At 42.1% G+C, this 15001-nt stretch overlaps 1 protein-coding gene and 3 non-coding genes across 4 annotated transcripts; 1 reads left to right on the forward strand and 3 right to left on the reverse strand.

The window, feature by feature from the left end:
• Positions 1 to 2307: 2307 nt before the first annotated feature.
• On the reverse strand, positions 2308 to 2381 carry Trnat-agu (transfer RNA threonine (anticodon AGU)). Its single transcript has one exon. It is a non-coding gene; the product is annotated as a tRNA-Thr (tRNA).
• A 2197-nt stretch (positions 2382 to 4578) lies between these two features.
• Positions 4579 to 7306, forward strand: LOC145459185 (uncharacterized). The gene is made up of 2 exons (XM_080337817.1): positions 4579 to 4960; positions 6651 to 7306. Exons 1-2 carry the CDS (start codon positions 4688 to 4690, stop codon positions 7191 to 7193), a joined length of 816 nt encoding a protein of 271 aa, XP_080193943.1. The 5' UTR covers positions 4579 to 4687; the 3' UTR covers positions 7194 to 7306.
• A 2354-nt stretch (positions 7307 to 9660) lies between these two features.
• On the reverse strand, positions 9661 to 9734 carry Trnas-acu (transfer RNA serine (anticodon ACU)). The gene has a single exon. It is a non-coding gene; the product is annotated as a tRNA-Ser (tRNA).
• Positions 9735 to 13227: 3493 nt separating this feature from the next.
• Trnat-agu (transfer RNA threonine (anticodon AGU)) lies at positions 13228 to 13301 on the reverse strand. Its single transcript has one exon. It is a non-coding gene; the product is annotated as a tRNA-Thr (tRNA).
• Between the last annotated feature and the right edge of the window lie 1700 nt (positions 13302 to 15001).

Genomic DNA, 15001 nt, shown 5'->3' on the forward strand with positions numbered 1-15001 from the left:
TAGATCTCATTACAATACATGATCTTTCGCGTTTCCTTCATGCTAGTTCTGAAAACGCACAATACTAAATCCATTCGGTGAAATCCAAGCTGACAAGAGCATTTATAACACTTGAAACAATTTCTTATATCCAGCCATTAGCAGCAAAGCGAAAATAAGTTCTTGGCGGCTAGGCGATATGTTTGCGTTGAGGCAAAAGCTATTCAATCTGAGTAATTATCTGCACGTGTCAAAGTTTCCAAGCAAGCACTCTTTTCCTACGCATGGATTTTATTCCCCTGGTAGATTGAGACATCATTTATAAAAATGGTTGAAGTCTTTGTAAACTGCTGAGTCGACATCGAATATTTGGGTAACGACTTGTCTACCGGAGTCTACAGACAATTAAATATTGCGTGACTAATAAATCATTGGAAATAACTCAACGCATCATGACGCAGGGTTAACTGAAGGTGACACAATTAACTGTGGCTATTTAGCTTGAAAATTTATAGTAGCAAGAACATTGCCTGACCCAGTCTTCTGCATAGAGCAGCTACAGTTACAATTTCATGCCAATCTCCAGTGCGAGAATGAGGCTTGGAGCGAAAAATTGAGGTCGTCGACAGTTTCATTGTTTGCATTGGCACCCATATAACTGTCATGGTAGGAATAAGTATCGTTTATTGCTGTGGAATATGCTCTTCATCAACTACAGGGGATTTGTACGATAGTCGTCATGCAGTCGTTGCTCTATAAAACAACGCCAAATATAGGCAGACATGCTGCGCTAGACCCGTGACGAATTCATTTCGCACTTGTTAAGCTATGCAACGAGGCGTGAATGCATTCTGATTTCCCAACATGGCACGAGCATGTGGGCAATTTGTTTAGGCTTATCCGTGTATTTTTATTCACACTGGGTGAAATTTTACAACCCGTTCCTTAAATATCGTAGTTAACGGATTTGTACAGACGATTCGTGAAACTGAATAATAATTTGAACTGAAACTGAACTGAGCTTACGGGGAAAATATGGAAAAGACCATTATTTATTGGCATGGTTTTCCTTGTACTGTATTTTTGTCCGAATGAAAATCTTGGTTCTGTAACTAATTGCCTATATCGTAAACCTTATTACACCACAAAAATTGCGATACAATGAAAACATAGCAAGGCGTCGAAACGACTTGGAGTAGTCTTTGGAATCAGACAGCCACCTTGGCCTCTAGGCGATGTAAAGAGGAGGCATGCGCACTGATTGAAAAGTAAAAGAAGATAAAAAAGTATAAAAAAGCATACGGCAGTTTATTAATATTTTCATCGCGATTGCGCAGTACGCACAGCTCAGCGTCGAAATGAAGTTTTATAATCTAAAATCAGTTATTCGATTATATCCGGCCATTGTGGACGGCAATTCATGGAACCGAGGCCTACGAGAATTGACATTGGAGCTTGAAGTTGATTGGGGATGTAGGCTAGTTGTAGGGTCTAATCAACAAAAATGGGATGCTATTGAACCGTCCTTCCAAATGGATATAACAATGACGGTCGTTGCTCACAAATCACCTCTGACGTAGGAGTTATTCGATCCTTATTGTGCGAACGTTGTATTCGTAAATGGACATTGGACAATGGACATTGGACAAGGGTTCAGAGCCCGGCTTCGTAACGTTATAGATAACAAACCCGTAGGTTAGCTGTCAAAAGTTACGCAGTGTTGACCTGTAACAAGTGCTTGCAAAAGACAATAGACACCGCCGGGATTCGAACGTATTATCGGCTTTTTACGGGACGGGTGGTTTAACCAACTAAGCGACGATGTGTCACCCGGGTGTTCCCAACTTGATTGAATTACATTGCATAGAATATATACCCATTGGTGCAGCAGAAGGGACGGAATGGGATTTAATCCCGAAAACTTGGTAGTTGCTCATTGTGACGTCATATGTACCTGACATGTAACGATGGATATACTGTTATATGTATAATGTGTCACTTCACTTCATTGATCAAATCATACGCCTTCCTATTTTATATCCCCTCCGAAATATTATTCACTGTGACACTTATTACCTTAAATATAGAGACATTGGTATATATTCGCAGAATTATGCTCACGCGGCGGACATACGCAAACATTTCTACCCGATACAGAGCTGTGTACGACTTCAATACTTGAAATTATATTTGCTGAGCATATACAATCCATAACCCACAGATAGAGCTTGGAGTCACGCCAAATCGTTTCGAAATTATGGAGGCCTATTGGCGATATGCTGTGGGTTATCAGCGTCGTGCTCTGTTAATCAATAAGAAGAAGTTAAAAGGCACCGCCGGGATTCGAACCCAGGATCTCCTGTTTACTAGACAGGCGCTTTAACCAACTAAGCCACGGCGCCGCGCTGCCAGTGTGGCATCAAATTGTGACAGAATTCGAGCGGGACTTCACAAAATTCTCTTGCGTACGCCACTGCACACGGCGATTCCGACAACTGTCTGCAGCCAATGTCGGCCAATAACCTATCAATCAATCAATCAATCAATCAATCAATCAGGTTTGTTAATATTTTCATCGTTTCAAAACATCACAGGACTGCGATACCATGAAAAGATAGGAAGGTGTCGAAACAACTTCGAGTAGCCATTAAGATCAGACACCCACCTTAGCCTAGGCGAAGTAAATAAGAGGCATGCACACTGAATGAAAAGTAATGCAGAGAATATAAGACGCAAGCGACAAAATGGGGTGGCATGTGGCGGAGGGCGAGGTCGATGTTAGGTCGTGGTCCGGTAATCCTGAAGACTGGCTAGTATTGAATATTGATACGGGTTGTATCCTCGCAAATTGAAGGTATGTATATGAGTTGAGTGCGTGTTTTGATCTTCACGGAACCGCAGGGACTGGCTCAAGGAACCCATGGTATTCCGTGGAAGACCGGTTACGTATTTTTTTTTCGATAAGCCTATAACTATTCTGAAACAAATACTGACACTCTTTTGATACTGTGTGATCGAACTGGAAGTACTATCTTATTGTGCCAATAACCATATAGGGCAGGCGGCAAGGCTCTACTTCATATCGGCTGTGCCCTGTGGCACCCGCTTCAGAGGCTAGGGTAGGGTTACCATATTTTGGAATCGGGAAAGGAGGGCACTTTTTAAAAATTTCAGACTTGGAATTGTGGAGTGAAATTCGGAAAAAATGGTGATTATTTTCCCGACTTTGTGGTTGGTTGACTAGAGAAAATAATGTCAACTTTTCGGCTCAACTGAGCAACGGAGCGCTGATTTACTGTATCGCAGTCGAAATTTGCCCTATATTTAACCAAAATTCTCAAAAAAGAGGACAAAGTCACAAAAGGAGGACATTTAGGGCGTCCTCGGAGCAGACTTGGACAACTAGAAAATTTTCAGCTTTTCCAAATTAGATTAAAATTAGAATTAAAGCTACACAATTTTTCCAAATTAGATGAAAATTAGAATTAAAGCTAAACAGCTTTTTCCAAATTAGATTAGAATTAGAGTTACTGAATTCGCAAAAAAATTGGAAATTGAATGAAATGGATAAATGATAAAGCAAGTTCAGTTCATATCAAATCACAGTGCGTTTCCATAACCATGAGCTTGGCTCGTTTTGCACTCAACAGGGGTCACCAGGAGGCGCGCCACATGCGGCCGCCGATCTGATTCGTGATTTTTGAAGAACGCGAAGTAAAGCATTTTGAAATGATGAAATTGATTTCAGTTTCAAATAATTGTTGTTCATTCAAAATAAGCTATTCGCCTGTACCTAACAACACTATCCCGCACTAGCTGAAACGGCTGCTGTTAGCTGCACTAACGCATGGCTATTATTCGTCACAATTACTACTATGATTGTACGGTGTGGTGGCTTGGCACTGGATTTCTCTGCGCCAGAGGGATTTTGTTTTGAGGAATTCATGGTGCTTGTCGACTAGTAATGTCATTGGTCATTCACACCAGGCCGATGATCTTCATTTCTATTCCGTAACTGCCGACTTATAGCACGGCCCACTTCTAGGCTTTTAGTAAGACACCGCTTACGTGGATGAGGTGGCGAGGAGGAGCCTAGATAAACCTCCAACACTTAGATATCGGAATTATGAAGTCGACCCGTCGGACTCGAACCCGCAACCCATTGGTGCTGCAGCCGCGGGATATACAACTGCGCTATCTCGCCACAACCGCGAGAGGGATATTCTTGTTATCTCGCTGCAAAATGCCGCGGACGAGGCATTTTCAGAAAAACAAAAAATTAGATTAGAATTAGAATTCGAACATAAGAACATTTCACAAATTATATTAGAATTAGATTACTTGCATTTTGCTCTAATTTAGTGAAATTAGACAACTTGAATGATTTAGTTGTCTAAGTCTGCCTCGGAGGACATTTTCAAAAACCTGAAAAATGAGGACGTATCGTAACCCTGGGCTAGGGCCTACCCGACTGTACCCTATTAGCCAAATGTTACGAATACATCAAGGTAGACGAAATAGAGGCACCCACGTAATCACATAATATAGTATTGCTACGACACCCCAGGGAGCCACCTTCGAACGAAACGCGCGACAGCTGTACCGTCATGATGCGCATCGCTACGCCGTAGGCAGGATAAGATAGCGGGATGCAGGTTTGAGTTGGCCGGTAAATATAAACATAGGCGTGTATAAATAAACAAAATCAATGCGGGCGGAAGGTCAGAAGTCATGGCGCCGGGTGCCGAAATATAGTGTCATTCGAAGGATGGAGGCCCAACCAAACCAGCAAGAAATCCCGGTGATTTTTGCAACGGAATACGAAAGTGCGGCAGCTGACGATGCAGAATGCCAGCCAATAAACGGCGATTACGCAAGCGATGCACAATGCAGCGAAGGCCGTAACGCGGAGGCTGCCCATCATCGTGTTGAGAACATCGGTAAAAAGTCACCAAGAGCATTCCGCGTACTTGCAGATGTAGTAAGTTTGAGTCACTATTTATTAGGTATATATACGCACGGTTGAAAGAGATGTACACTGTACAGGCTCATTTACGTGTGTATTCGATTAAATGAATACATTACCTCAGAGTCAGTCACGTCGATGCAATGGAAATTTGAACTGAAGTCATGTCAAGCAACCTCAACTTTTCCGACTGTGATTCAATTTCCAAGTCACCAAACATGTTCAGGTTATATCGTTTGAGTCGTTAGTGCTAATGTGGAAGACTGTAGCTGGCGCTGGACCGCTTCAAACTGGCACCCGCATCCCTAGTCCCTACCTCCAATATCCATGAAGGCCTTCGAAGTGGATTCGTTATTCCCAAGATGTCGCGCAATATTGGTGTTCGAAAATCCTATTTGTAATGTCACATATATCACAAAATCTATTCGGACATAGGCTATGTTATACGCCGATATTTTCTTTGCGGAGCCTCGCAGCTATAGTTTTACATGAAACTAATTGAACAAATTCATGTATGATTGTATTGATATTATATGGCGAGTCAAGGTCATTATGTCAAAGCCAGTTTGGGCATATTGTAGTCGCTTTGACCGTGATGTGTCGGCTGATGAAATTGGTTATATTGACAGGGTTATCTAGAAGTTCTAGATATCCCTGTATATATTGAAAACGTAAACGTAATATAGTAAATACAGGATTAGTATTGATGACGACGTGGTCACTTACTAGTGCAGCACAGATGTCCAGAAGAACAAGACAAGTAATTAAATTCGTGATCCGAGTCGAATCGAATCATCTCAACATTGTTCCCATTTTTCTATTTTTGGCCGAAGCCGGATTGGAGCCGGAACTTGCCCTCTTCCGCCCTGGAATCAATATAGTTACACTGAACAGTCCATGGAAATAAACCGCGTGCCAAATTGCCAATACCAAGTGGACATAACTACTTCAAATATGAGCTAGGGTTCATCTTTGAGTTCTTAATTTCCTGTTTGTATAGTCTCAATAAATATTCAATGCCAACCTATGAGTAGATTATTATGGTCGGAGTTTTTCCGATCGGATCACGGTCATTTTTAGAATCCGGCCTATAGAAGTTGAACTGGAGTAGAACCAGGGAATTTAAAAAAACAGGATCGGAGCTAGATCAGAAAATTTGTCGACCCGCACTGCACTAGTAAGCGGTGTCTTATTATAAAGTCTAGAAGTGGGCCGTGCTACAAATCGGCAGCTGCGGAATAAAAACGAAGTAAATTGACCTGGTGTAAATCACCATCACCATAATAGTCGACAAACACCATGAATACCACAAACAATAACAACATCAATGGTACTTTTAAATCAGGCTGATGTTTTTATATTGTAAGTGTAACGCTCCATGCATTGCGGATATTTCGCGCTTACCATGCATTGCAACCACTATGAATCCTGTATGCGCTCCGCATTATCACTGCGTTTTTAAATCTGTCCCACTTTTCGGAAACACAAAGGCAGCATGCATTGCATAGTGCACACTCTCGGCCTTGGCGATTCAGGAAGGAATATGCCAAGCTCTCGATCTTTCGTATTGTCCCAATATCAATCCGTATCTTACCCGAGCATATCAAAATATTCAATGCTGTTTATTTCGAAAACGTGTATGACATCGTATCGTCCTGCGTACGGAATATCCAGCCGCTCAGGCGTCCTAATTGAATATTTTCAGATGCATAAGCCTTCGTTACACTCAAAAGGCGGCCGAATGTTCATGAAACAGCGACAGAGGCTCGAAAGAATCGCGGCCGAAACACCGACCGCGGAAGCCGAGAATCCCAATAAAAGACAGCCGCTCACGCTGCAAGACGAAAACGCTCGCCTGTCGCCATGGAATTTGGCGGCCACTTCTCCCGTCGCCGTTCAATACATCGCTAGAAAAGATGGCCAACGCCTGCACCCTAACAAAACTAGATGGGTCCCGTTCAGCCCGGGGCATCATCTTCCCCAGCCGCCGGCGTTATGGAGAGCGAAAGTGGAAAAAGATTTTCCGCCAGTGGGTCACGCTGTTCCTAACAAGATTCCCAGTCATACGCGCTCGTTGAGCGATGGATATCACGTTGGCGCCCATCACATTGGTTTTCCTCCCGGAACAATTCACTTTGACGCGAGGCAAGATCAAGATCCTGACAGTGAGATTAGATGGACTACGAGATACGGGCGCGTCGAACGAGATTTCAACGCCCGTGCAAAAGGATGGAAAGGAATTTATTAGAATTCAGTATATCTATGATTATATAAATTGTGGTAAATGTATTTGCTGGCCGTACGGCGATTTATTCAATGAAGTGCCTCGAGAATGCGTCAACAGAGAATCATTTATTGTTATGATCTTGTGGCCTGATCATTGTATAATGTTTATGTTTTGGCTTTTAGATTTAGAGTATCTTATATAAATTATATATGCAGAATAGATCGGTGAAGAAGTATTTCTACTTTTACGGAGTAGTAAATTCGGCTTTGCGTATACTTGCACTATTAACTCAGGTGATTATGATTTAGTCCACTTATGCTTCGAAATTTTCAGTTTTTTAGGCGAAACTGGCCCTAAAAAACTGACTACTCTACATATTTCGGAATCGCACAAGGCCACCTCCGCGTTATATATTGGGAGTCACAACAACATGGTGAACACTGAACATATTCCGATAACAATTGTTCTGTCCTACAACTTCGCAATCGTGCACCAACAGCGTGTTTCCCCGATACCGCAGTCGCGCGCATATGACTACTTTAGGCCTGCGACACAATAGCAAGCGACACGTTTGCATGCGACATTGCGAGACCAGGCCACGGCGACATTTATTCATGTATGTACTTGAGAACGAGGATTAGGGTAGGATAATCGTTAGATTAGGCTTGGATAGGCCAGCAAGAATATGTTATGAAGCCACCAGCTTATGTATGACATGGCGGGGCCTACGATAACTTACGATACGATAAGTTATCCTAGGCCCCGGACATGGTCATGTGATCCAATATGATCAGCGTCGACAATTGTACGATACAAGCAAATGTCGAAGAGCATTCGAGATTATGATTTACCTTTTACTGTGGATTTCTAGTTCATTGTTCATTAAGTTCAATGCGAATCATCATAGTTTCTGATATCAGAGGGTTATTATGGCGGTCATGCTAAATTTGCACTGGTGCAGTCAAGTCGAGCTGCATATACTTTATCGAATTTCATACCAAGTGGGATATTACAGTCACCAGAATCCTCCTCCAAATGGAATGGGATTGCTGCCTACAATTCTGAGCGCGCATACAGTTTACACGTGATTTACACGTTGCACATACGGCACCCGCGCAGTGGTCATCAACGCGGGCAACAAAGCGACAAGGACAAGATGAGTCGTCCTTGATGGCAGTAGCAAAAATACAAACATGGGCTTTGAAAGTCAAAGTGGAGAAGAATCCATGCCGGTGTTGATCTATTGCGTAGCCTCGTCGCAGAGATTGGCTATTCGGAGCCCAGTGCGGCGACACGACTGAACCCGGCGTGTCTCTCGGAAGTTAACACGGGCATAAACGACGGGAGTAAGTGGTAGCCCTACCCTAGAAGTAGCTCTTGGTTTCAAATAAGTTGGTGACCCTTGTGATAGATGACCTGACACTCAAATAAACTTTAGATAGGAAGGCTGTTGAAACGACCATCACCTCTGCCGATGATGGGCTAGATTAGGTTGTAGTTAGGGGTCGGTCTTCGCTTTATGTGATTGTGGTTAGTGCAATTATTAGATTGTGCTCTCGGCGCTCAACTGGATCCTCGACCACGAGATGAACAGAACGGGCCAAAAGGCGATTTGACTGGTTGGGCCGCATGCTAGCGTTACCGCACGTCCCCTTTTTGACTTTGTTGAAAGTGTCCTCGGAGGACGTCTAACTAAGTGTCCTCTTTTTTGATACTTTTGGTTAAGATAGTAACGGTCAGACGGGGTTTTCGGGATTCGAGCCACAAAAATGACCTTTTTTGTCAACCGACTTACGGAAAAAAAATTTACTATTTTTTCAAGGATTTTATTCCAGTATTCTAAGTCTGAAAATTTTGAAAAAGTGTCCTCTTTTCAGATTCCCAAGATATGGTAAACCTACCATATGCCCGTAGAACTTACTTAAAATAGTTATAACGATATTACATTTTATACATATTTTCATAATCGTTAAACGTTACAAGATTGGGTTACAACGAAAAGATCGATAGGAAAGTGTCGCCGAAATGACTCGCAGTATGTGGTCTTTCAATCAGAATCACCGATTAGCGGAGTTTGGATTAGGATAGTGTACGACCTTTAGGGGTTCGACTCGTTATATTAGGTGAAAATTGAACATGCCAACTTGTTGGTCGAAATACACTATTTCCCTTACTCAAATGAGCTGTCATTTGAACGATGGAACCGGTACTTGAGTGACAATAGACGATGGTGGGTTTGGGATGTATTTTCTGATTTCATCGAACCAGATTTAATCAAGATCCTGAAAAACTATGCGATGCAACCATCTTTACGGTACAATATAATCATGTGAGATGCGACGAGGAGACTGCCACCGCATTGATATTTGACGCATCGTAAGAAGTTACATTTCTGGACGAAACGATATATAACGATTACATCTAATCTATTGTATGTAAATTGATTCTTTCGGTTGAAGATTGACCATTTATGACATAGCCTACAAAAAGGCACCACTGGGATTCGAACCCAATATCTCCTGTTTAGTAGACAGGCGCTTTAACCAACTAAGCCATGTCGCCACGCGCGGGGTCGCTATATACGCGATAATTCCATTCGCCACATGCAAGAGAGAGAGAGAGAGAGAGATTGATTGATTCGTCCGAAAAGAAAATCCCCTTAGCAAAGTGCTTCCCAAACTTTTCTGGCTTGTGGTTAACTAAAATAAATTATAAAACACTCGCGGCACACTTACAAGAAAGTTGCTTATTAAAAAAAAACTTGATCATGCGAAGACTGTGCTTGTTCATTCGAACATATCTACGGCTGAAGCGAGGCTGCATATTGTTGACTACAAAAAGGCACCACTGGGATTCGAACCCAGGCGCTTTAACCAACTAAGCCATGGCGCCACATACGAGGGTCGCTATACGCGATAATTCGATTCGTCACATGCAAGAGAGAGAGAGAGAGAGAGAGAGAGAGAGGGAGGGAGAGAGATTCGTCCCAAAAGAAATCCCCTTAGCAAAATCCCCCAAACTTTTCTGGCTTGTAGCTAACTAAAATAAATTATAAAACTCTCGCGGCACACTTACAAGAAGTTGCTTATTAAAAAAAATACTTCGTTATGCGAAGACTGTGCTTGTTCATTCGAACATATGTACGGCTGAAGCGAGGCTGCATATTGTTGACAAGCATACCCAGTACCCACATTCATCGTGAATTCCAAGCAGTATTTTTCGTGTACAGTTTTTAATTTAAGTCAAAACAAAAAAGCTATGTTCACATATTTATGGAGATGCACATATGGCAATAAAATTCTGATTGCTTTTGCAAGTAGCATGGTATAGAATTTAAAAGGAGATAGGCAGACTGTCATCAATCACTCATCCATTTTTATGGAAACAGCGTTATAAAAACGTGTCGTTTCGGAAGTCAATGAGCTGTTCATCTACTGAAAGATTGCGTGATTCACTGCTACCAAATGGACCAACTACCCATTTAAAGTACTGAACAACAAATCACGAGAAGTAATATTGCATCGCAAGTTTGAGTCCAGGCAGTGTGTTGACGTTTTCGGAGTAATTTTTTGTTGAGTTGATGCATTAGGAACAGGACCGAAACAGCACTTTGTCAGCCCCCCTAAAACGTTGGTCTTGGCCCCCCGTATGGGTGATAAGCCAATATTCTAGGGGGCGTCGCGTCACCCCCCAGACCGCCCTGTCAGTCGATATCTTTTTACCACTACTTACGATTTCCAGTAAACTCTGCCCGCGGTAAATTCGGCCCGGTGAATTCGGCCCTCGGTAAATTCGGCCCTCGGTAAATTCGGTCAGGGCCAGAGTAACAATAACAGTTACAATACCATTACCTAACCTGAACCCTAACCTTAATCTAACCCTAATCCTAACCTAACCCTAATCCTAACCTAACCCTAATTCTAACCTAACCCTAATCCTAACCTAACCCTAATCCTATCCTAACCTAACCCTAATCCTAACCTAACCCTAATCCTAACCTAACCCTAATCCCAACCCTAATCCTAATCCTAACCCTAACGCTAATCCTAACCCTAAACCTAACCCCTAACCTCCAAATCACTTGATAATATTATAATTATGTAATCTAATACACATTATTAGTTGGTAATACAATTTCACACAAAGTTATACGAGGGCCGAATATACCGATTGAATTCGGCTGTCGGTAAATTCGGCCCCGTAAACATCTGCATATATATACATACATATATTTGAAGAGCTTCTTGGAGGTACAGAACTCCATTATACAATTAAATAGTATATTCAATTTATTCATATTGAAATGAACCCGAATATTTTCGGCTGACACTCGTCAGGGGTAATCGTCAGCAACTAGTAGAGAATTGGAAAGAACATTGTATATCAACAATCGTATCACAAAATATGACGTCACCAGCATGAAATTTCGAATGAGAGAGCGTTCAATGTACTATTTTTAGGTGATACACGAACTCCTTTTGTTGACAGAGTTTTGGTTGGTGTATTTTGATAAAAGTTGATTCCAAGGCACACAAATGGAATTGTGAACGGCCTCGACCTACGATTCGAAATCGGTCGTCTCGATAATTATTCGCACAAATCGGATTATCCAACAAATGTTTGCCGATGGCAGAATTAATTGCCTTTGATCGATCAGCATCAATCTTTAAGTGGATGAGTTAAGGGTGAGCTTTTCACATCGCGTGACGCACGTGTTCTGATAAATCTGGGGACATGTTGGTTTATGCGGTCCTGCAGACGTCTTGACGTTCTTCCCACGTAGCCACTGTGATTGTGGCTACGTGGGAAGAACGTCAAGACGTCTGCAGGACCGCATAAACCAACATGTCCCCAGATGAGTTAAGGGTGAGCTTTTCACATCGCGTGACGCACGTGTTCTGATAAATCTGGGGACATGTTGGTTTATGCGGTCCTGCAGACGTCTTGACGTTCTTCCCACGTAGCCACGGTGCCATGTCCCCAGATTTATCAGAACACGTGCGTCACGCGATGTGAAAAGCTCACCCTTAACTCATCCACTTAAGATTGATGCTGATCGATCAAAGGCAATTAATTCTGCCATCGGCAAACATTTGTTGGATAATCCGATTTGTGCGAATAATTATCGAGACGACCGATTTCGAATCGTAGGTCGAGGCCGTTCACAATTCCATTTGTGTGCCTTGGAATCAACTTTTATCAAAATACACCAACCAAAACTCTGTCAACAAAAGGAGTTCGTGTATCACCTAAAAATAGTACATTGAACGCTCTCTCATTCGAAATTTCATGCTGGTGACGTCATATTTTGTGATACGATTGTTGATATACAATGTTCTTTCCAATTCTCTACTAGTTGCTGACGATTACCCCTGACGAGTGTCAGCCGAAAATATTCGGGTTCATTTCAATATGAATATACTATTTAATACATATATTTATACGCATACCCGAGTGAATTCGGCCGTCGGTAAATTCGGTCCCCGTGAATATCCGCGCTATCTCCCGTGATTACGCGATACGCATACCCTGACATCCAAATCACTTAATAATAGTATAATTATGTAATTAATTCATGTTAACGGTTGGTAATACATTTCAATACAATATTCTCGGAGGGCCGAATTTACTGATGTCATAGGCCAAATTTACCTGGCCGAATTTACCGCGGGCCGAGTTTACTGGCAACCCTACTTACCAGCGACATTTGTCGTACTGTTTAGTGAGTCAGCTCATATCGAACCTAGGCGCGAAGCCCGAAAATTTTCTATAATTCAGGATTGAATCGGTCAATATGATCGGAAATTGCGTATATATTGCTATCATTTTTTTATCCTCTCCCTGCTCACGTAATCAGATTTGTCGGTAGAGGTGAGTGACGAGGTGTCTTGGAAAATGTAGGACCCGTGGCCGTAAATATAATAATTAATCATAATCGGGCGGTTACAAATAGGCCTACATCTATCAATTGGCCCTCACCATGTCTTCTCGCTTTACGAAGCAAGCAGTTTCCTCGCTAATTCATTGTTATTGACGATGTTCGTGAACGATAAAAAGGCACCACTGGGATTCGAACCCAGGATCTCCTGTTTACTAGACAGGCGCTTTAACCAACTAAGCCATGGCGCCACTCCTCAGAAGTGGTGTCAAATTATATCAGATTCAAGGGTGACTTCACAAACGTCGTGTCCTTCAACAATAGACTGTCACAAGTATTTTTCCTCAGAAGTAGGCTATAACTACGCTAAAAAAATATTGGTGTTGTTTTGATGTCTAACACGAATGACAGGGACAGTGGCAGTAAGTTACAACTTAAATTCGTTATTTTAAACAGAACTGTCTACGACTCTACGTAGTTAATTGATACCGAAGTCATGATTAAATCCGAATTCTGCGACTGGGGCTTAATAATATTCTCTTCAAGAGCTCGCCATTTATGAACATTTGCCGTAAAGTGTTATACTATAGACTCGTCTTAGAATTGCGACGTGTAATTAAATATGAATTGGAAAGCTTTCTAAATTGCTAAATGTCTGATCCTGCGCCGATCGGGATATGCCAGTTGAAAGAAGAAAGCAAGTTTTCGAAAGACTTTTCGGATTCCAGTCCTGATTCCAGATTGCGCGCAGGTAGGCCTATTCGAGATGAATGCGGTGGACTATTTGGTCGCTATTATCTATTGCCTATTGTTAGTATATTAAGTAGGACTGCGGTATCCGGAGCGATTTTGCAGTCATCCTGATAACGAGACTGTATAGCCAACTTATAGAGATGTATGCCTATAGCTAGAAGCTACATATCCGTTTGCGTGGATGTCAAATTTTGTGGAGTTACAGTCAAAACCGCAAACACGCCACAAAACGATGGTTGACCTATATCGTGTCTATAAAATGTCGAATACGTCACCTTCTCGCCACTCTTTATTGTTAACCTATGTCAGAAATAGCTTTCAATAGCCCTGACATGCAAGTCAAGAGCAGAAATAAACAATGGTCAAGAGCCCGTATGGGATCGGCAGTAGCCTATATTGTGTTCTAGTTTCTAGCACAATCGGACGGGAGACGGATCTAAAAGCACTTCGAACGCCGGACCTCTTGAACGGGAATGTAGGCCTACGTACAAGTAGGCCCACAGAACGGATTTTCTACCGACTGAGATTTTCCGAAATCAAATTTAGCACCAGCAGGGCGGATTCTAGTCTCGGCAATCTCTTATCTTCACTCAATCGCCCGATACTAAACTCACCAAAGCAATGAGCATTGCTCATCGGATATGAATACCTGAGTGCATGATTCTCTAAATTTCCAATTCTCGCGAGACTTTTTCAATTAAGCTGAACTACCAGCGGATTGAACCACCAAATTGATTTCAGGATTTGGAACTAGGATATTTTTTACACATCGATTTCAATAAGACCTGATTTTTTTTCCTCGCAATAGCGTATGTCTTGGGCATGCGAACCAGGATAAAAATCGGTTTTGATCACAATTTCGGTATTCACAAACCCAAAATCCATTAGTTAGAATCATTTAAGACGGAAATCGTAGGTAACGGCATTGTAACTCCGCCCTCTTCTCTCCCACTGAGTGCTGACCCATCACCAACGGTTAGCAAGCGAAAGATTTGTTACTAAATTCTTTTTCGGACCTTGGGGTGCGAATACCCAGTCTTTTCGCTAGAGTGTAAGCCTTATTTCGCCTAAAAACGTAAATTGTTGAAGGAACATCAGCACTTGATTAATAATAGCATACTACTAGAATACTCCCACTAAGTAGAGATACTTCGATACTGACTCCCTCAACCCACAAACATCCGAGCCCCACACAAAG

Source organism: Botryllus schlosseri, chromosome 16, assembly GCF_051294905.1.
Source record: "Botryllus schlosseri isolate E-star chromosome 16, Bs_hap1, whole genome shotgun sequence".
Taxonomy (NCBI): Eukaryota; Metazoa; Chordata; class Ascidiacea; order Stolidobranchia; family Styelidae; genus Botryllus; species Botryllus schlosseri.

Excerpts from the sequence above, each read along its gene's own strand:
- LOC145459185 (XM_080337817.1), top strand. The coding sequence starts at position 4,688 with ATGCGGGCGGAAGGTCAGAAGTCATGGCGCCGGGTGCCGAAATATAGT. Across the intron at positions 4,961-6,650 it reads TCCGCGTACTTGCAGATGTA|ATGCATAAGCCTTCGTTACA; the intron begins GTAAGTTTGAGT and ends GAATATTTTCAG.